The 22,655-nt window shown below is 44.0% G+C and overlaps 1 protein-coding gene across 1 annotated transcript in view; it reads right to left on the bottom strand.

The window, feature by feature from the left end:
• Positions 1–14,702: 14,702 nt before the first annotated feature.
• LOC109937676 (dual specificity protein phosphatase 8-like) overlaps positions 14,703–22,655 on the bottom strand; it is a 112,773-nt gene continuing 104,820 nt past the window's right edge. The window contains exon 4 of the mRNA XM_020536180.2: positions 14,703–14,792. Within this exon, the coding sequence (XP_020391769.2) occupies positions 14,776–14,792 (17 nt within the window). The 3' untranslated portion in view covers positions 14,703–14,775. The remainder of the gene's footprint in view (positions 14,793–22,655) is intronic.

The raw sequence follows: 22,655 nt of genomic DNA, 5'->3' as shown, positions 1-22,655 counted from the left end.
AACTGTTTCCCATTGTCCCAGTAAACAGATTAGCACAGTTGGTGACTGCATAAATGGAGAAACATAAGTATATAAAACCTGTCGGGTAACTAATTAAAATATATGTAGAAAGCGTTACTGATTTTGATTCAGAAGATTTTGCTTCTGAATGGCGCACACATTGTATATACAATAATGCACAAAATGGCCTGCAACACATAACAAGGAAGAGACAGTCAATAAATTGCAAATTACTCCACATTGCAGAGTAATTCTCACTGCCACAGCAGTCGTTAGTGAAAACAGAAATTTCCTCCTCCTGACTTCCATGAAATTTCTGCATTTGCACGTTAATTGCTCATTGCCCTCGCCGCAATTGTTCTATCAGAAGTTAATAACACCAGAACCTTTATAATATAACTGCGAGGTGTTCTAGGAGATCCTAAAATGTAAAATCATAGAATTTAATTTTCTTTACATTCCCTTACTGTCCCTGTCTTTTCTATAGCTAATTTGCATTGAATTTACATATTTTAATCAGCCTCTTTCTCAATTCTTCCTCTCTCTGGGGAAGAACCTTGCAGCTCTAGTTTTTAAACATGAGTCAGAATCATTTCTAGACTCAGACTGAAGATTCATCTGGTTGCACTCTATTCAACAATTCAGCCTGATTACATTACAGTAGGATGGCCAATGGGAGTGCCTGAAGTCATAGAGTCACACAGCACAGAAATAGGCCCTTCGGTCCAACTTATCTGTGCCGACCAAGTTTCCCAAACTAAACTAGTCCTACTTGCCCGCGGTTGGCCCATATCCCTCTAAGCCTTTCGTATTCATGCACTTATCCAAATGTCTTTTAAATGTTTTAACTGTACCTGCATCTACCATTTTCTCTGGAAGTTCAATCCACATACTAACTACCCTCTGTGTGAAAAAGTTGCCCCTCGGGTCCATTTCAAATCTTTCTCCTCTCACCTTAAAAACATGCCCTCTAGTTTTGAACTCCCCCCATCTTAGGCAAAAGACTTCTGCTATTTACGTTATCTATGCACCTCATGATTTGGAGAACTTTTTCCAGTCAGGGTTGCGATCAAATCCCAACCAGACAGGTCGAGAACTTGGATTCAGTTTAAAACAATAACATAGAAACGTTAGAAAAAAAACCTTACATCTAAAGAAGTGACCACTGTTGTAAAAACACATCCGGTTCACTAATATCATGAAGAGAAGCAGAATGCAGAGTGCAACAGAGCTTTCATTTCTTTTGCAAAATTAAGACGACCTGCGTTGCGTGGGCAGTTTGGGAAGGAGGCACCCAAAGAAGATTCCTAAATGCTTAAAAATTATCCAGGGCCACAATTGCATGATGATTGTAGTGGGGCCACCTCTTCACAGAATGGCCTGAGCATGTAACTGTGTGCCCCTGGTGACTCTGTCTCTTTAAGGGGAGCAGGAAGATTGCTGCAAGGGGGAACCAAAATGCTGAAAACCGGCTAATGCTAATGGGTGGCTGGGTGATGGCACTGTTACCTCAGCAAGATCACCCATCACAGAGGGTTCGATATTTCCTCACCTCTGTTCGCTGACAACGTCCTGCTCCTTATTTCTCAAACTTTTGATCTCATCAGACAATCCTGATGCTCCACAATGTCCCAGGCAACCTGGGCTGCAACTTATCAGTTTGAAATGTTTTCAAGGCTTTTGGCGAACAGTTGCAAGTCAGGCCATTTCCGGTTTCGGCATTGCACCTTCCAACACAATTCCCTGGCAGGTGGCCAATTCAGACAGTTGCCTCTGCCTTTGCCACTCAATTAAAAATGGCGGGCTGGTTCCCAAGCTGGAAATCCCGATCCAAGGGCTTGCGGCCTTGTCTAGTCAACAGCCATTCCGGAAGTGCTTCAACCACAGCCTCCGCTGGGAATTGTGCAGTAAATATAAAAATGAAGCAGGCCTACATTTGTGGGAGGAGAGGGTTGGTGGTGACCACAGCCCGCTGCCTTTTCAACTCTGCGACTCCTTCGCGGAGAAGAGGATCTGACAATCCCTGCAGCCCAGACTCCGGCTGGGAGGCTCCCTACAAGCCATCACCAGCCACAAGGTGGCTAGTCCAATGCTGGGAGACTGACAGTGGAGTTTGGACGAGGGCCTGTATGTGGAGCTGGCTTATCTACCAATTTCCCGTCCAGAAAACCTGTCTGGTGTGGGACAGTGGGGAGCAACTACCTGATTTTGCTTCAAAGCTCAGCCACAGGGATGGTCACATTTCACCTTCAATGTGCCATTAACAATGCGGAGGATTATGCATTTTTAAAGGCCGTGTGTGCCTGATTGGGTCTAAGTGATGGGTCACAAAGAGACAGAGTGCATAGATCCCACAGAATTTGGGCTGCCGCTTTAAGCTGCCTGGGCATCTCTGGAGTATGCGTGTCTGCAGCGTGGGACTATATAACAGAGTGAGCTCTTTCAGACGGCAGCATAGCCTGCTCCACACAGCAGCCGTGTCAATAATGGGCTCCTGCCTTGCGGCGTTGTGCTAACCTTGGAGCAGAAAGGAGAAGATGACTTCATCGCTGATGAGGATCATCTGTCGCTAATGAGATGCAGACTAGGTCACCGCGTCCGTTCCATCCAAACCTAACAGCCCTTTCAAAAAAAGAAAATTTTTTTAATAATAGGACATTATGTTTCGCACACACATGTAGGTGCACCCAGCTTGTAGGTCCTCGCAGCAAAACAGCCATGGTGGGGCTCATTTTCTGTCAGTACAAAGCCCTGTATTTGATTGTCAGGGAAGTCAGCATGATCTAGCTGGCTTTTTAGTTGCTCACTAACGTTTCTATTCAGGGAGATGAATGGTGCAGATTCTAAAACAACACCCTGTATGGGCAAGTAAATCCCCTGAACTTGAATCGCCTATTATACAAGGACTGAGACTAAAGGCAGAGGCTTTGGCCTTAATCCCTATGACGTCAGCCTATTTCCACAATAGGTTAACAGACTTTAATCAGGAGGCTGAAGCACTAGGCACACACCTACCTAGCTGTTACCTACATTGTTCTGCTGGCTCCCTGTGTGTGCACAGCAAACAATCCCTGACCCTCTGTTTCCACCACCCATTCGGCATGACATCAGCCTCATAAAGCCCTGTAATTACGCAGCATCCCTTCACTGAGAACAAACGGTTTGGCTTTCTCACCCAGCAGCTGTTCTGCAACCACAAGAAACTCCCGGCGTTCCCTGACTGAATGTGCCCATCAGCAGCAGCACGACTAACATTTCAGCATCGCCCTTAGAATTCAGGGGGAAATCTATGAATATTTGTGCTCTGTACTGGGGCTGCTAATTGCCTAAAGGTCAAGGATGAAATTAACCCATTGGAGTGTCCTTCTGTCTATCAAGGGTCCCAGTAGTTTTGCCTTCCTTCCTGAAGGTGTTGATTCATGTCGAGGGTACAGTTTGATGTCAAGTGTCTTCCCAGTGGTCACTCCTCATGCACAAGCTTTCATGGTTAGTGGTGATAAACTATTTGGTTAGATACCAGGACTGATTTTGTCCTTGTTCAATTTTCAGATACCTTGAGGATATAAATTTGACAATAAGTGTGAAATTAAATATTGGCTAGTGAGTATAATGGGCGACTGGTGAGTATAAAAGGGGGTCAGCGTGTATAACAGGTAGGTGCTAATTTTAAAAGTCGCTATCGCGTATAAAAGGCAAATAACTGGTGAATATAATAGGGGACTGGTGAGTATACAGGGAGGTGGTGAATACAACAGGAGGCCAGTTATTATGATAAGTCATTGGTGTTTATGACAGGGGGCCGGTGTTTATAACAGTTTGTTACAATCCTTTCTGTGCTGCCATTCGATGAATTTCTACTCTAAGCATTTTCCATTCCAAAGTGGGGACACCGCCTGCTGTCTCATTGGCTTAGGACATTCAGCCCCATTGCTTTCCAGGGTGAGACCAGCTAATGTAACTGTGACCCTGGGGCCTTCTAGTCTGTGTGGCTTCACAGTGCAATGACTATTCCTTTAAAACGTGCTTCTGCAATTCTACTGCCAAGCCATTCAGGAGCTGGTGTCATGATACATTTGTAAGAATTGTAATTGGCAGCGATTTTTATTGAGATCAGCAGCAACAAGAATACAGCTTTTCTCCGTGATCGATGCTTAAGACTCACAGGCTGACCTAGACTCTAGGCCGTGACTAGGCCCGGAAGCCTGCATCAGTGGCTGAGCATTCCAAACACCTTTATGGAGATAAGACTTTAAGATCTGGACGTTTTCTCACCCTTTGATTCTTTTAAAAATAAAATTTTGTTTTTTTAAAATTTTAGTTTTGCAACCAAGATGGTGCCGGAGAATGATGACTTTGTACACTTTTCACTGTATACTTGAGTACACGTGACAATAAAATCTAATTCTACTTCTTTAGTCTTGGTTTTAAGTCTGAGTGCTTCTTGTAACCAAAACTAGTTTTTGACTTGCTAATGGAGATGAGTCTGAGGGGGGGCAGGCTCATGGTCTAGACTAGATGGTGAATTTAGGTCTGATGAAACAAATAACAAAATATAAATTGCATAAATATGTAAATAGTGCACATGTTTGAACCAACCATGAGATAGCTTTCTACGCAGTCCAGAGTGAATTGCCGATGTGAATGTTTAGTCTCCCTGCCTCAGATCCAAGTGTTTATAGATTCATACAGCACGGAAACAGACCCTTCAGTCCAACCAACCCATGCCGACCACGTTCCCAAACTAAACCAGTCCCACATGCCTGCCCTTGACCCACATCCCTCCAAACCTTTCCTATTCATGAACTTATCCAAATGTCTTTTAAATGTTGCAATTGTATCTGCATCCACCACTTTCTCTGGTAGTTCATTCCAAACACAAATGACTTGATGTAAAAAATTTGCCCCTCATGTCCTTTCTAAATCTTCCTATTCTCACCTTAAAAACATGTTCCCCACCAGCAGTAACATTAATCTTTTACTTGTTGAACCTGTCCCGTTCATAGTGTTTTTCATGGTAAGATGGAAAAGAGTAAGTGTTGCCCAACATCTACAAAGCTGCCTTACATTCTTGAAGGATACACGTTGCTGTACGGATAGGACTTTCACTTCCAATCTAGGAGTTTGTGCGTTCAAGTTCTACTTCCTAAAATCCAGACTATCGCTCCAGACAAGTTCTGAGGTGGACTGTCCACTGAGACATCAAGCCTATCATCCTTCCTCTCCTGTGATCGGAAATTATCCCATGGCACTATTTCAAAAAGGGTCATGGATAATATCTGAATTAAATGGGGAGTGGACATGATTTGTGTTCAAGCAAGGCTTGAATTATATTGCTGACCATTCTCCTGTGGCCAGGAGAGGGCTTAATAACTTTTTTGGAGATTCATACAGTGCAGAAAAGACCCTTTGGCCCATCAAGTCTGCACCAATATAACTACCATTAAAAGCGCGCTAATCCCAGTTTCCTGCACTCGTCCCATATCCTTGAATGTTATGATATTTGAAGTACTGATCCAAATATTTTAAAAACTCGTAAGGTTTCCAGCTTCCAATACCTTCCCAGGCAGTGCATTCCAGATCCCCAATACCCGCTGAGTGAAAAAGTTTTTTCCCAAATCCCCTCTGAATCTCCTGCCCCCTTACCCTAAAACTATGTCCTCTTGTGACTGAAGATGTGATGTGCCAGGCGCTTCAGGGTTAACTTGGAGCAGTGCCAAGGGGAGTGTCTGCAGAATTGTATTCCAGCAAAGAGAAAAGGGAGACAGAAGGAAAGTAACATCCCTGTTTCCAGGGTGGAAAGAGTGGAGAATAAAGGTAACCAACTGTGATTCCAGAGTTGGAGATTATGAGCAATATATCAATCAATTTGAATATTCATACCTCACTGCTGCCTGGACTGACCACCACAAAATGTAAAATACGTTAATTCTGCAAAATTGAAAGCATGAATTGCTTGAGGGGAGGGGCTGGAATCAGTGATAGCAATTATCACCACATGTGTAATGTCAACTGGTCACAGTTGATATCCTAAATTGACATCAGCACCCATCAGTTGTCTCACCAGCCTATTATTATAGTACGCTCTCACCCAGCTGCTACACATTTAGTTCCATCCGTTAAAAATGTCTTGCACAACTGTTTATTTTGTGGTGGTGCGGAGTTTATGCACCATGTATATATTGAATGAGAGTGACTGCACCTCCTTATTAGTTATTTGAAAAATCTTGTGTTTTTGGTTCCTACACTCCTGATCTCTGGACATTGCCCATAATGGGCTTTGCTTGTAAATATTTAATTGGGTGGTTACTTGGCAATGGTTAAATGAAAAAAAACAGAAAGAAGTCACGGGGATTTTGGTGGTGGGAAAGTCACTCTGTTGTGCTTAAAGCACTTCTGGGTAAAAAAACCGAAAAAGAAAATGTCTTCCACATGTGCCCTCGGCTTAACTACCTAATCGCAATTGCAATGAAATAAAGAGCCACTGAAATAAAATTACCCTGATGCTATGCTCAATCCTCGCCTACAGACCAAAGCCCAGCTTGAACCTTTGGCCCAAGCTACAACCCTTGGGCTAAGCCCTGAATGAGGTTGATTTTATTTGGGTAGCTGGTTATAGACCATTTCTAATCAAACCAATCAGAGATGTTATGACACACCTCAGGGACAGATGGGACTTGAACATGGGTCTCCCAGCTCAGAGGCAGGGGCACACTGTGTCACCAGACCCCTGGTTACACTTCATTTAGAATCCTGCTCTGGGTGGCACATCTCAGGAAGGATAGATTCTTTCTAGGCAACCTATTCAGAGATGTTATTACAGACCACTGGCAGTACATGAAACCCGGTCCCCTGGCTCAGAGTTATGGATACTACCACTGGGCCACAAGAGCTCCTGGCAGCTCATTGTAAAGCCATAGGATTGGGGAGGAGGGCTAGGCTGTAAATTACTTTCTCGGGCTGGTACCCGGGTTTAATGCTCTACTCTGCTTTAAAGTTATTTTTGCTGCATTCGGAACAGGGCCACCCAGGGCAACAGGTGAAGCCCATTCAGTGCTTCATTAAGGCCTACTAAAGGAAGCAAACTGGATCTTCCCTCTGGTTCCAGCACCAGTACGGAGGGGATCACTCTAGGGCCTCGGCAACAGAGACCTGGCAACAGGCTCAGTAAAGTGCTCCACTGCTCCTAGCAGGCCTAGAGAGATTCTCTGTCCGAATGGATGCAGGAGGAGCCAAAGGCAAACCTACCGACCTCAACAGACTCACCGCTGTGCTGAGTCCATTTCTGAATTAAAGATTTAAAAACATTGGGAGGTAATGGGCCTCCTTATTGAAGCACTCTCTTTGTTACTAACCTGTAGTGTAAACCTGCTGTACCCTCAAGCTATAAGGCCTATCTTAGGCCCTCCATCCATTCTTGAACAGAGAGGCTATCAGAATTAAAGGGCCATCCCTTGAAAACCCGAAAGAGTGACGAGGTTTTCCTCCCCATCCCCCCCCATAACACCCACCCACTATCAGGTGTGGGTTCAGGACCCAGATACAGTTTTTCTTTTCCAATTCCTGACCCCAGAAGGAGAAACCACAACGCAGTGGTAATCGATGCAACAGGGTGTGTTAAGATGAGAGAAGAAAGTTCAATTTATAACCGTCCACAAATCAATTACTACTGCCTTAAAATTGCTGATGCATCATGGGTTCTAAATTAAGCACCACAATTGAAAAGAAGGGAGTGTATAAATAGCATGGTGTAGGAGACACTGGTGTAGGTATATAAAGATTTTTTACGAATAAGGTATATTTTTGAAATATAAAAATGCTTATATCCCACTGATGACATGATCTGAAGTCGGGGTGTGCCCAGGGCAAGACTGACTGTATGTTCCTGTTATGAAAATTTGTTTCATAATGGAGTCATCAACTTGCAGAATCATGTCACCACATAACCCTGACACACTGTGGTCCTTTCCAAGCAGGCTGTGATTATGTTAATCTGGCACAAACTCAAGGCATTGTGACACATTGCTATCAAAGATGATTCAGTCTTTCACAGACAAAGAGCGTGCTTGGGTCCTTTCGACAGAAATAGCTGCCAGCAGGGGAAAAGAAGCACCTATTTTTCTTGTTTCCCCTGCTCTTAGTTTATATATTTGATAACAACGTGACCTTGAATTGAAAGAATTGAAATGAGGATACACTGGGGGTATAGTCGCTGGCATGAGAGGGAGACACCGTGGAACACCATTCTGCAGATTTGTCCTCACCCCCACCAGCCACTTCACAAAATAAGATGGAATACTCCTTTAACATGTGTCAACGACACCTTTTAAAAGGTCGAGAGAGAACGTGTGTCTCTACACTGTGGTTCTCGCTGTCACACAACTTCCCAAAGTAAATTGCAGCGAACGGAGTATTTTCACAACATGTTGTAAAATAGAAAGTGAAGCAGCCAGTTTGTGTAGACATGCATCTCTCACATATAGCAATGAGGTAATGACTGGATATATTCTGTTGGTTAAGGGATAGATATTGGCCAGGACTCTTAGGAAAACTCCTCTGCTCTTCTTTGGGATATCACACGTCCGCCTGAGAGGGCGAAAGGGTGCTGGTTCAATGAGTTATTTAAAAGAGATGGGCCTCTGGAGTTGAGCTTGAATTCGGAGTAGGGCTGACAGTACTCTTGTATCCTTTGCATAGGACACAACACCCCATCTCTCCTGGGGTGGTGTTTAGGAGACATCACATCAGACAGAAGGTTGGTATTTTGGGATCCTAGCATCACCTCATGGTCACCTCAGTTAAGTCCGTGACAGGAAGACCTGCAGATGGCCTCCATCAACATATGAGGCATGAAGTGGGTAATTCATGCCCATTTTACAGTCTCACTTCCCTCCCTTCTTCCGCACTCCTTTTGGGGGAGCTTAACCACGAGGGGCAGGGTCAGAAGTCACGAGCTCTCTGCTGCTCCTAGTACGGCCTACCCTGGCCCCTACCCCAAACACAGCAGCTCCGCCCTGACCCGATCACATTGGGCCCCCATCCTGGGCCCTGATATCATGCAAACCAGTACAAGGTTACTCGCCATCTTCTACAGTATGTGCATCACAGGACCGGGCACTGGAAAAGAGAGCCCATTGGAAGTTACCAACCTGCTCTTGCTGCTGACAAAGACCTCGCCCACTCCACCCGCCATTTACTGTCTACTCCCCCAACCTTTGATACTGCCAGCAGGATCCTGGATGTCACTGACAGGCCCACCTCTGGCCTGTCAAATGCCTGACAAGATACGGAAAGGATGCAACATAAAGACAGTCACTGGCTTCACCTTCACAAGATCACAACCTCAGAGGCTGCTATGGTGTAGCCTGAGGGGAGCGTCCGCCGCAAAAGTGAGTTGACAGCAACGGCAGCACTGGAGGAATCCGACTGTCACTTCCTCTGAACAGACAAACCCTCAGCTCATTCATTATTCCCACTCATCTTCCCCAGCCCGCCCCCAACAACTTCTCAAAAGTCACTTGCAATCTGCCACCATGAAATGTGAAGTTGCAATAAATGCACATTGAGATGACAAACAAATGTTTATAAATCAATTCTCGGACTGTGAGCGTCACTGGGAAGGCTTGTGGTTGCTGCCCATCCCCAGTTGCCCCAAGAAGATGGTGGTCAGCCTTCTTGCTGAGCTTCTGATAGCACAACTTAGTGGCTCAATGTCAAGTTATTTCAGACAGCAGTTGGAGTCAAAGTGCTGGTGTGGCAGTGGAGTGACAGATGGGTCAGACAGGCCGAGAACGGCTTAAAAGGACCTTATAAAGGGCCAGTTGAATCTTAGTCCATGCCTCTGGTCACTAGGTATATTACACCATCATTCCCCTACATTTTCTTCCAAGTATCTGGCAGTGCAACAAATTCAGAATATTAAGTCATTTGCTTCTTTCTTATGGGTACACGGCACAATAAAGGCCTGATACCACTTTAATTTACCTGAAAGGAGGTTCTACTGGAAACCGTCCAGCACAGACTCATCCATTAAATGTTCCTGCATGCCTGGGGACGTGCTGCAGATTTGTTACTGGCATTTCTGAAAGAGTCTTTGCTACAAAATGAAATTGGTATTATGTGACAATTACTTTTTAACGAACAGGCAATGTTAACGTAAAGTCAACAGTTTAGATCACTGATAAATTTGTCTATTGAAATGAAATATTGAGCCACAAACAGATATTTAGGAATAGCCGGGGAACTTTGGTACTGAATGTGCATCTTGCCTTATGTGCTGTGTACAATATTGCAACTCTGCCTGGCAGGTAGTCTGCTGTGGTTCTGAAATGTGTACGCACAGAACGCAGCTGGTCTGTTGTAACGTCTGCTTCATAACTTGTAATGTTTTACTGTTTTCAATAATCTAACTCAGGGTTAGTCAATCCAGCATGACTGATTGATTACTACTAGATCACCATCATTAAGATGGCATTTGGCATCAAGTAATTGCCCGGCAACCGGGGCTGCTGGAGTTTTTCAATGGGTTGTTGAAAATTGATTTTGTTTTGATTGAAGGCTTGAACATCAAATTGAATAGTGTTTTCAACTGTGGATATGGCTGAACTGATGAAGATAATTGGATAAACGCTGTCACACCAGCCCAAGTAAGGAATTTCAGCCAACATCTATACATGAGGATGTCTCCCATAAGTTGCCATTGCAATTGTGTGCCAAAACCTACAGGCTACCCAACTCTGCTAAGTGACGTTTTGACATGGCTGAGTCAGTGATTATTATTCAATATGCATGATACAACTAGAAGTTGCAATTATCTCGCACCTTTCAATAAAGTTCTTCACTTAATTTTAACAGTGGAACCTCCCACACACCCCAGCTTGGTTCTGTTCCACTGTAAACATGGCTTCTGCAATGTATCACACACTTGGGCGATGATAACTGGCTGCAGGAAGCTCGCTGCTCTTTCCCAATCCAACAGCCCAACCAACGTGCACTGCCTCCTCCCTGAAAGAATGTCACGTGGGGTGGTCGGCAACATTTTCAGCGACAAAGAAACTGAATGCTGCTGAAACAAGTGTTTATAAACATGAAAGCTCTGACATTTCTGAGATAATCTACAATTGAATTTCTTTTCTCCGTGACTTAACCAAGCTAGAATTTGCAGTGGCTAAAAGAGAGGACGAAGATTCCGAGGAAGGATCACTCAACCCAAAATGCTGATTCTGATTTCGCTCCACAGATGCTGCCAGACCTGCTGAGCTTTTCCAGCAATTTCTGTCTTTGTCACTGATTAACAGCATCTGCAGTTCTTTCAGTTTTTATGATAAAGATTTAACATGATCCTGAGGCATCTCTTTCCAATGCTATTTGAACTTGTGCTGTTAACTTTTTATTTAAAGAAATTAACACCTTCACAACATGGTGGCCCAGTGGTTAGCACTGCTGCCTCACAGCGCCAGGGACCAGGGTTCAATTCCAGCCTCAGGATGAGTTTGCATATTCTCCCTGTGTCTGTGTGGGTTTGCTCTGGATGCCGCCCACAGTCCAAAGATATGTAGGTTAGGTGGATTGGCCATGGGAAATGCAGAATTACAAGGATAGGTTAGGGAGGTGGTCTGGGTGGGATGCTCTTCAGTGGGTTGGTGTGGACTCGCTGGGCTGAATGGCCTGCTTCCACACTATAGGGATTCTATGATTCTGTTATGTGGCAGAGAGAGAAAATATTGTGCGAATGTGCTAAACTCATGTTGACTGCAATTATTTCACTGTTAGTTGCTGGGAAGAGCCAGGATGGAATACCAGATTGTAACCTTAATACAACACAACTGAAATAATTATTTCTTCGTGAACTCTTCATCCTGAAGCCTCCCCCCTCTCACCTCAAAAGAATAAAAGCAAAACGGCAGCCACTTTGAGCAGCAAAAGTGACCAGATCATATGTTCTTAGTGAAGTTGCTTGAGAGGTAAATATTGGCCCCAGGAAATGAGATTGAAAGGAAAGACATTCATTTATACAACTGTTTTCACAACCATAGGAAATCCCAAAGCACTTTACAGCCAATAGTTTTTGTGAAGTGTAGTCATTTTGGTAATGTAGGCAACTTGGCAGCCAATTTGCACACGGCCAGCTCCCCCACACACAAAAAAAGCCTGTGTGATGTTGATTAAGGAGGACACCAAGGGTGTCTGCTGTGCTCTTCTTTGCGATAGCACCATGGGATTTGTCACACCCACATGGAGGGGATATAGGGCTTTTGTTTAATATCTCAACAGAAAGATGGCATCTCCACCTGTACGTTGATACTCCACTGGAGTGTTTAAGTGTGTTCGACAGAGGCTTAAATTAACTTCTCACCTGGAATACAACTCCCCCTGACAGTACTGTTTTACCCTAGTTCTCAAGCATTGCAACTACTCCCAGAGATCTAACAGAGCCACCTCCATCAATCAACAGAAAACACTTCACAATTCATTCTGTAAGCAGGCAGATAGTTTATATCATGCAAAATATTCTAACATCGTTAGATATGAGGGCCAATATTTTCGTGCTAAACAGCAACTTTGTTCTTCGTCTGATGAATGGTGCATGGGCAGGCAGATATTGGGACACTAATTGCTTTCTACAGCATTAGCAATGGGTTCTTAACCTTTGCTGTATGCATAGGTATAACGCCCCCAAGATACAAGGCATATTCTGACACATAGCTAGCACCTGGTGGATACAATTGCTGAGAAATAATATGAAGAACCTAAATTCTGTTCACTGGCTCTTTGGTGCTTCTGAAGGCTGCAGTGCTGTTGTTTTCAAATAGGAAATACTGACTAGTCACTGGGTGCAGCACATTATTTTAGCCGAAAGCTTTGCATTCAGTGAAAACCCCTTTCCTTCATTCATACAACACAGATAAATGTACTTCATGCATAATTTTTTTCAAATAAACACGGAACACCATTCACTATATCAAGTAAAGCTCTCACAATCAAAAAGACACTCCACTTTTCAGCTCAGCATTTGACAAGTAAATACAAACACTCTAAAAATCTAAATATGCCATTGTGATGTGATTTGTGTTTTGAGGTCAAATGCTCAAATATGGTGTCAATTACTAATTTTTTACTCATTGATCAAAAATGCAAATAGCTTGACCTGAATTCTTATATGAAGTCCATGGCTCAGTTACATATATATCTACATTTCGGTGTATGTTTGTCAGTCCGTCTGTCTATATGTCTGAGTGTCTGTATCTGTCTGTATGCTTGTGCGCAGGCAAACCTTTAATGGATTCAACAGAAAACAGTTGGGCAGATGTGTCATAAGTAACTGCGGAGAACATCATAATGCTGTCATTCAGTGGATGTTTTTAAAAACGTAAGTACCGTTTTATTTCTTCGGGGAGGCAAAAATGCCAATAGATTATGGATATAATTAGAAAACTTCATGTTTCATTATTCAACTCAGACAACCTGCCATTTGCAGTGTCACTAGATCAAGTGTTTAACCTGGTCCTGCACAACCTGATTCCTTTTCGTTGCTGGAGCTCAAATTGTACTTAATGAACCTATTGCAACAAAGAATAAAACAGAGGCAATTATGCAAATTTTCAATGGGATAATCATGTGTTTTGCGTTCAGTGAACAATGGTGCATTTCGAAAATGTGCTGAATGCTAACAACTTCCAAGACTTAAATCCAGCTGCAGTCTGCACTGGATCCTCAGTAGCAGTCTACTGTCTTCTTCCAAACACAAACCAAGCACAATAATATTCACTGTAATTGGCGCAAGGTCAATGAGAAATTGGTCCAAGTGTAATTCGGCCAAACATTTTCCATTCACTCCCACTGGATATTAGTCAATCCATGGAACCACTTTTCATTCACACTGCCTGTACAGAACTTCAATGGCTAAACCCCACTTTCATGACACAAACCCTCAACAGGCTAAAACTCACTCACTTTCATTAATAGACAAAGTCACTACAGGGTTGCACTCTCATAGAGACATAACTGGTGGTGATTTCACCTGAACATCAACACACCTCAGGCAAGGGGAGACATTGATAAGGAGAGTCTTTCATGGTAACCTCAGCTGGTGAAGGAAGTGAACCCACACTGCTGGCATCTCTCTGCATTGCAAACCAACCATCCCACCAACTGAGCTAATACTGAACCACAATGAACTAAGCTCATTTGCTTTCATTACATCAAACCTCAACAGTCTAAACCCTCATAGATGATACCCAATTTCAGTGGTTTAAATCCCATTCAATTTCATTATACTGAGGTTCAATGGTCTATGTATGTTCATTTTCATTATACTGAGCCTCAACAGATTAAACTACATTCTTACAAACATGAAACTTCACAACACAGTTTGATGGAAAACATTTTTTTCCTGTAATTTAAGGTGAAAGGGAATTTCCTGGTTGGCGGTGAGGGGCGCTGTGAGGTGATCATATTAACTTTGTCTGCAAACAGGCCCATCTCATCTGTAACCAAAACCTAGTGAAAAACAAGTGGCAGATTTTATATCTGGACCACAAAGACACAGAAATGAAAACAGAAACAATTGCTACTGAGAAGAGCAGACAGAAATATTGTTTTTGTGTTAACAGGTAAGGAAAATGCTCATAGAAGTCAGTTTTGGGTCCTGTTTGGAAGAAGGGTCACTTGACCCGAAATGTTGACTCTGCTTTCTCTTCACAGATGCTGCAAGACCTGCTGAGTTTCTTCAGCAATTTCTGTTTTGGTTTCGGATTTCCAGCATCTGCAGTTCATTTTTCATAGAAGTTGCCTTCCTGTTTGAAAAGAAGAGAACAGGATTGACGAGATTTTTCAAGATTTAAGGAATGAGGAATCGCCAAGGTGGATTTTGCTGATGCAAGTCTATTCTCATTTCTGAAGGGCAGTAGAAGATGTGACTTGCTATGGGGTGGAGGCATGAGATGAGTCCGTAAGCCAGTTGAGACTTAATCTTGTATTGTCACCCAGCTGCTAGAAGTATAGTGTTAAAGTAAAAATGCACTACACAATTCAGTGAATTAGTTAATGCAAAGCATCTTTTTGTTGAGATGGTATATCTGTTGTCTGTTGTTAAGTAGTATTTGATCTATGTTGATGTTAATTGGTTGTTACAGTAAAAATCTTAAAATGAGAAATCTTGTCCTGTTATTCTTTTCATTATTTCTCATTTCTATAAAACAAAATTTCTCAAACACTATACACTTTTATATGGAACCTCATTGAACAAAACCACATTCACTTCACTAGGATAAACTCTTCCTCATTCTCCTCCACTTCAACTCTAATGCATTACGATTCTTTCCAATCTATAATATGGACACAATGAGACAAACATCAACTAAGCCTCAAGGACCATCAACTTGGTGAAAGACGCTCATTGGTCTGCCCGAAACTTGTTGGTCTTCCAGAGCAGGGAGTTGACCCTGACTGAGTGTTGCAGACAGGCACATTCCAAGGAGCAGGACCAATTGTGGAAGGACGCACTCAAATTTGGGGCCGCTGCTGCCAAGGTGCAGTGGGGGAGGATCGCTGTGTGACGTCTTTCTGCCGAACTTAAATGGGGGTCCATTCAGCTATCGGACCCTCCTCGTGCCTCAAACGCATGTAAATATAATATGGTTTGAGTAAGAGATGCCTTGTTTAGATACAGTCAAACTCCAAGACTGGACAAACAGGAGGCTGGAAGAACACAGCAGGCCAGGCAGCATCTGGAGGAAAGGAGCAGTCAACGTTTCGGGTATTACCCTTCTTCAGGACTGGATGTGGGAGTAGGGGGAGCTGCAGATAAAGGGAGGATGGAGGCAGAATGGTGTTAATTCTGCCTCCACCCCTCCCCACTCCCTTTTTATCTGCATCTCCTCCTACCCTCACATCCAGTCCTCAAGAAGGGTTATACCCAAAACGTTGACTGCTCCTTTCCTCCAGATGCTGCCTGGCTTCCTGTTCGTCCACTTTGTATTCCAGCATCTGCAGTTTTTTTGTCTCAAGCTCCAATATTTGTTTGTTTCCTTGATATGCTCCTGTACAAAACTGAACGGCGTTTGTGACTGTGTATATATGTAAAAATATTTTTTTATAAGGTTTATTTTTGAAATAAAAATCTTTCTATTCAACCCAAAGGTATGTAACTAACTAACACTAAGCATTGTTAAATACAACATCATGTGATATAAATTTCTCTCAAATTATCCACTTAATAATGCTCATTTACAAGATGAAGCGGTCCATGGCTAAATGTAACAGAAGACATCGCAGCATATTTATACAGTCGAATCATTTTGTTAAATGTTTTTTGTTGTTTATTGTTAAACTGGATTGCTGAATGAACGACTAAATGGCCCGGGCACAAAAATTTGCAAACAGGCTATTTTTATCAAATGTTTATATGAACTTGGATCCAAGCAAAACATTCCTTGGTGAATGACTTATGTGTTTATCAGATTTCAACTGTGTTTTGCCCAGTAGCAATCAAAATGGGAAAACTCAATAACTTGGGAATTGCATTGAATTGAACGGGCTTATTCAGGTTTCATTGTATACACAGAATGACCACACAAGCACACACACACATACACATACATACATACAGCACTCGAGATAAGATCCCTTTCCACTGTCTACTTGACGTACATACATTGTAGCTTCGGTTTTCTATCTCCAACGCTGAGACCAAAACTGAGTCAACTCAATCACTGTTACTGATAGACAAATCGAATCAGAGCTGCCTATAATCCAATTTTTAAAAGTATTATACCAAGTGTGATACCTTCCATGTCTGCAGAGAAGCCAATGATCAGGAGTGGAGAGAAGATGATGGTAAAAAGAGCGGTGGGAGAGGGGAGCTAGGACACCCTGGCTAGTCACCTAGATGGAAACCCAGCTGCAAAGACCCCTGGCCTGTCTCTCCCATGCCTGTAATTTGTTCTGTCTGCAAACTGTGTGGTCTGGGGGGAAAGTGTTGCATCTCTGCCCCAAAGACATTAACTGACACCAAACCGGAAGTGGGTACTAAACTCTGCTCCCTCTGGTCCATGACAATAGATGTCATGTTCCGAATGAAATGCAGAGAAAAAGCAACTACCACCTTTTGCTGACTCACGTGGAATTATATCGAGCTGACCTTTAAGCCCAAAGTGACACTTTATAAGGGCTGTGTCCTCAGCTCCTTGTTTTATGGCCGAGAAACATGGATGTATATCAACTATCAAATAAAGAGGCAGAATAATTTTCGTCTTCGCTGTATGTTATGTATTCTGGGTGTATCCTGGCAGAGCCAAATCATGAACACGGAAAAGGCAGTGTTCCATGTCACAGAGGCTCTGGACATCAGTTATCCCAGTTAGGAGTCTCTAGCTGATGACAGAGAAAATTAAGGAAAACTCCTGTGAGCTGGTGCTTACTATATGATGATCCATGGCTACACTGACTTGCCAACGGACTGGACAATGCTGAGAACAACCGATCATTGTATTTCGGAGCTTCATGTGTAGCACTTGTGGCAGAACCTGTCTCTCAAGGACTGGTCTCTTCAGCCACCAGCAAGGATTATCAAATTCCACGTGAACGCCATCTGAAATGGATCTGTCCTCTGAGTGTCCACCATTGTTCCTGGATGGAAGCTCTGGTCTGGTCTATTTCTTAATGAGGGGATTTTACCCGAGATTGCTGAATTGAGGGAATGAAGATTTTGGGTCTACTCAAGTTCAGAACCTCTCCCTGGCAATGACATTCCCAAATCATTCTCCCGAGGCAGGGTCAGAGTTTTAAAACATGAACTTATATTTATGTAGCACCTTTAATGCAATGAAACATGCCAAGCTACGTTACAAAACAAACCATGATACTGAGTCATATAAGGAAATATTGAGTCAGATGTCAAAAAGCTTGATCAAGCAGATATGTTTTTCAGAAGTGTCTTAAAGAAATAAAGCAGAGAGGTTCAGACTTGAAGGGAAGGAAATCCCAGAGCTTGGACTGAGGCAACTGAAGGCATGGCCACAATGTTAATTTGGAATTTACATGACGCCAGTGTTAGAAGAGGGTGGAGATTCTGGAGCAATGTGGGACTTAAGAAGATTACAAAAATAGGGGTAGGGGACTTACAAGCAAGTGTGAAAATTTTAATGTCAAGACGTTGCTTGATTGGCAGCCAATGAGCACAGGGATCATAGGGGATGGAGCTAACTGTGGATTAAAACATGGGCAAAAATCTGGATTATCTTAAATTTACGGGCAGATGGAGACCAATCAATAATTCATTGGATTAGTTCAGTGTGTAGCAAAATAAATAAGTCATGGAGTCACATAGGCATATAGCACAGAAACAGACCCTTCTGGCCAACCAGTCCATGCCGAACATAGTCCCAAACTAAACTAGTCCCATCTGCCTGCACCTGGCCCATATCCCTCCAAACCTTCCCTATTCATGTACTTATCCAAATGTTGTAACTGTACGTGCAACTACCACTCTCTCTGTAAGTTCATTCCACATGCAAACCACCCTCTGTGTAAAACATTTGCCCCTCTCTCCTCTCAGCTTAAAAATATGCCCCCTCATCTTGAAATCCCCTACCCTAAGGAAAAGGCACCATTAACCCTATCTATATCCCTCATGATTTTATAAAGTTCTGTAAGTCACTCCTCAATCTCCTGTGCTCCTGTGAAGGAAGTCCCAGCCAATCCAATCTTCCTTTATAACTCAAACCTCCCATACCCGACAATATGCTGGTAAATCTCTTCTGAAACTTCTCCAGCTCAATAATATCTCTCCTATAACAGGGTGACCAGGACTGGACACAGTACTCCAGAAGAGACCTCACCAACGTCCTGTAAACCCTCATTGTCCCAGTGGGTTGCTCTATCATTTGACAGCCTTGACCAATGGCAGTTTAACCTCAGGGTGACCACCACTTCAGGCAATGGGAGAGACTGAGAAGGAGAGTCCTTCACAGTAACCTCAGCCAGGAATTGAACCCATGCTGTTGGTGTCACTGAGTCATTCAGCCAACTGAGTTAACTGATCCCCAAGTCTATTGGAGGTGACAAAGGAATGGATGAGGGCTCCAAAATCAGATGAGTTGATTCAGGGATGAAATCAGAGATGTTGCTGAGGTGAACATAGAGAAACTCATTTCAGGATCAAATGTGACACCAAGGTTGTGAACAGACTGGATTAATTCAACCCACTGCCAGGGAGATGGGTGGAGTCAATAGTTAAGTAATGGAGTTTGGAGCAGGCTTCAGCACTATGTCACTGGGGGAGGTTTCTGCTCCTTCATTACTAGGACTTAGACAAACAGTGTTGTAACTTAACAACAGGAGAAAAGTTGAGAGAGGTGCTGGTGAAGTGCAGCTGGATGTTTTTGTTTTATTCATTTGTGGGAATGCTGGGGTGTCGCTGGCTGGTCAACATTTATTGCCCATCCCTAGTTGCCCTTGAGAAGGTGGGGGTGAGCTGCCTTCTTGAACCGCTGCAGTCCACCTGCTGTGGGTTGACCCACAATGCCATTAGAGGGGGAATTCAGGGATTTTGACCCAGTGACAGTGAAGAAACGGTGATATATTTCCAAGTCAGGATGGTGAGTGGCTTGAAGGGGAACTTGCAGGTGGTGCTGTTCCCATATATCTGCTGCCCGTGTCCTTCTAGTTGGAAGTGGTCATGGGTTTGGAAGATGCTGTCTGAGGATCTTTGGTGAATTTCTGCAGTGCACCTTGTAGATAGTACACACTGCTGCTACTGAGCCTCGGTGGTGGAGGGAGTGGATGCTTGTGGATGTAGTGGCAATCAAGCGGGCTGCTTTGTCCTGGATGGTGTCAAGCTTCTTGAGTGTTGTTGGGGCTGCACTCATCCAGGCAAGTGGGGAGTATTCCATCACACTCCTGACTTGTGCCTTGTAGATGGTGGACAGGCTTTGGGGAGACAGGAGGTGAGTTACTCACCACAGTATTCCCAGCTTCTGACTTGCTCTTGTAGCCACTGTGTTAATGTGGTGAGTAAAGTTGAGTTTCTGGTCAATGATAACCTCCAGGATGTTGATAGTGGGGGATTCAGTGATGGTAACACCATTAAATGTCAAGGGGCGGTGGTTAGATTGTCTCTTATTGGTGATGGTCATAGCCTGGAATTTGTGTGGCTCGAATGCCATTTGCCACTTGTCAGCCCAAGCCTGGATATTGTCCAGATCTTGTTGCATTTGAACATGGACTGCTTCAGTATCTGAGGAGTCACAAATGGTGCTGAACATTGTGCAATCATTGGCGAACATCCCCACTTCTGACCTTATGATGGAGGGAAGGTCATTGATGAAGCAGCTGAAGATGATTCGGCTGAGGATACTATCCTGAGGAACTCCTGCAGAGATGTCCTGGAGCTGAGATGATTGACCTCCCACAACCTCGATCAGCTTCCTATGTGTCAGGTATGACTCCAACAAGTGGAGAGTTTGCCCCTGATACCCATCGATTCCAGTTTTGCTGGGGCTCCTTGATGCCACACTCGGTTGAGTGCAGCCTTGATATCAAGGGCTGTCATTCTCACCTCATCTCTGGAATTCAGCTCTTTTGTCCACATTTGGACTGAGGCTGTAATGAGGTCAGGAGCTGAGTGGCCCTGGCAGAACCCAAAATGGGCGTCACTGAGCAGGTTATTGCTGAGCAGGCACTGCTCGATAGCATTGTTGATGACACCTTCCATCACTTTACTGATGATCGAGAGGAGACTGATGGAGCGGTAATTGGTTGGGTTGGATTTGTCCTGCTTTTTATGTACAGGACATACCTGTGCAATTTTCCACATTGTTGGGTAGAAGCCAGTGTTGTAACTGTACTGGAACAGCTTGGCTAGGTCAGCGGCAAGTTCTGGAGCACAAGTCTTCAGTACTATTGCCGGAATGTTGTCAGAGCCGGTAGCCTTTGCAGTATCCAGTGTCTCCAACTATTTCTTGATATCACGTGGAGTGAATCGAATTGGCCGAAGACTGCTATCTGTAATGCTGGGGATCACTGGAGGAGGCCGAGATGGATCGTCCACTCGGCGCTTCTGGCTGAAGATTGCTGTGAAAGCTTCAGCCTTATCTTTTGCACTGATGTGCTGGGCTCTTCCATCATTGAGGATGGGAATATTTGTGGAGCTTCCTCCTCCAGTGAGTTGTTTAATTGTCCACCACCATTCACGACTGGATGTGGCAGGATTGCAGAGCTTAGATCTGATCCGTTGGTTGTGGGATCGCTTAGCTCTGTCTATACTTGCTGCTTTCACTGTTTGGCGTGCTAGTCGTCCTGTTTGGTGGCTTCACCAGGTCGATACCTCATCTTCAGGTATGCCTGATGCTGCTCCTGACATGCCCTCCTGCACTCTCCATTGAACCAGAGTTGATCCCCTGGCTTGATGGTAATGGTTGAGTGGGGGATATGCCGGGCCATGAGGTTACAGATTGTGCTGGAGTACAATCCTGCTGCTGTTGATGGCCCACAGTGTCTCATGGATGCCCAGTCCTGAGTTGCTAGATCTGTGCAAAGTCTGTCCCATTTAGCACAGTGTTAGTGCCACACAACACGATGGAGGTTGTTCTCAATGTGAAGGCGGGACTTTGTCTCCACAAGGACTGTGCGATGGTCACTCTTACCGATACTGTCATGGACAGATGCAAATGCAGCTGGCAGATTGGTAAGGATGAGGTTGAGTATGTTGTTCCCTCTTGTTGGTTCCCTCACCACCTGCTGCAGACCCAGTCTAGCAACTGTGTCCTTTAGGATCCGACCAGCTCGATCAGTAGTACTGCTGCTGAGCCACTCTTGGTGGTGGACAATGAAATCCCCCACCCAGAATACATTTTGTGCCCTTGTCATCCTCAGTGCTTCCTCCAAGTGTTGTTCAATATGGAGGAGGACTGATGCATCAGCTGAAGGAGGATGATATGTGGTAATCAGCAGGAGGTTTCCTTGCCCATGTTTAACCTGAAGCCATGAGACTTCATAGGGTCCGGAGTCAATGTTGAGGGCTCCTTACAGCAACTTCCTCCGACTGTCGTGGGTGTAAAACAGATAGTCTTGGTTAAAGGGAGTAAAAATAAATTCTCCATCTGTGGAACCAAAATCTCTGATCGATGTAAGATTTGTACATGAAATGAGATCAGGGCAGTCTAACATTGATTTGTAATTGTCGAAGACTAAAGTACAGATTGTGAATACCTAACATCCTAACTCCTCCCTGCACCTTTCTGCCTTTCTGCCTCTTCCCTTCTCCCCTAAGGATTATCTTTGTGGCGTACTCCTACTTGCATCCCTTTTCACAACTCTTTTTCGGGTACATCGATGACATCATCAGTGCTGCTTCCCTCTCTCGCTCCAAATTGGAAAAATGTATCGATTTTGCTTCCCATTCCCATCCGGCTCTCACCTTCAGCTGGTCCATCTCTGACTTTTTCCTTCCTTTCCTCAACATCTGTGTTTCCATTTCTAGGTTTAGGCTGGCCACCAACACCTACTACAAACCCAACAACTCCCACAGTTACCTGAACAATACACCCTCATACCCTGCATCCCGTAAGAATTCCATTCCGTTCTCCCAGTTTCTCCTTCTCCCTCTTGTCTGCTTTGACAATGCCACCTTCCGCTCGGGGGGGGGGGGGGGGGGGGGG

Source organism: Rhincodon typus, chromosome 17 (genome assembly GCF_021869965.1).
Source record: "Rhincodon typus isolate 14 chromosome 17, sRhiTyp1.1, whole genome shotgun sequence".
Lineage (NCBI taxonomy): Eukaryota > Metazoa > Chordata > Chondrichthyes > Orectolobiformes > Rhincodontidae > Rhincodon > Rhincodon typus.
Note: the sequence above shows the minus strand (reverse complement) of the source record. Positions and strands in the feature narration are given on the sequence as shown.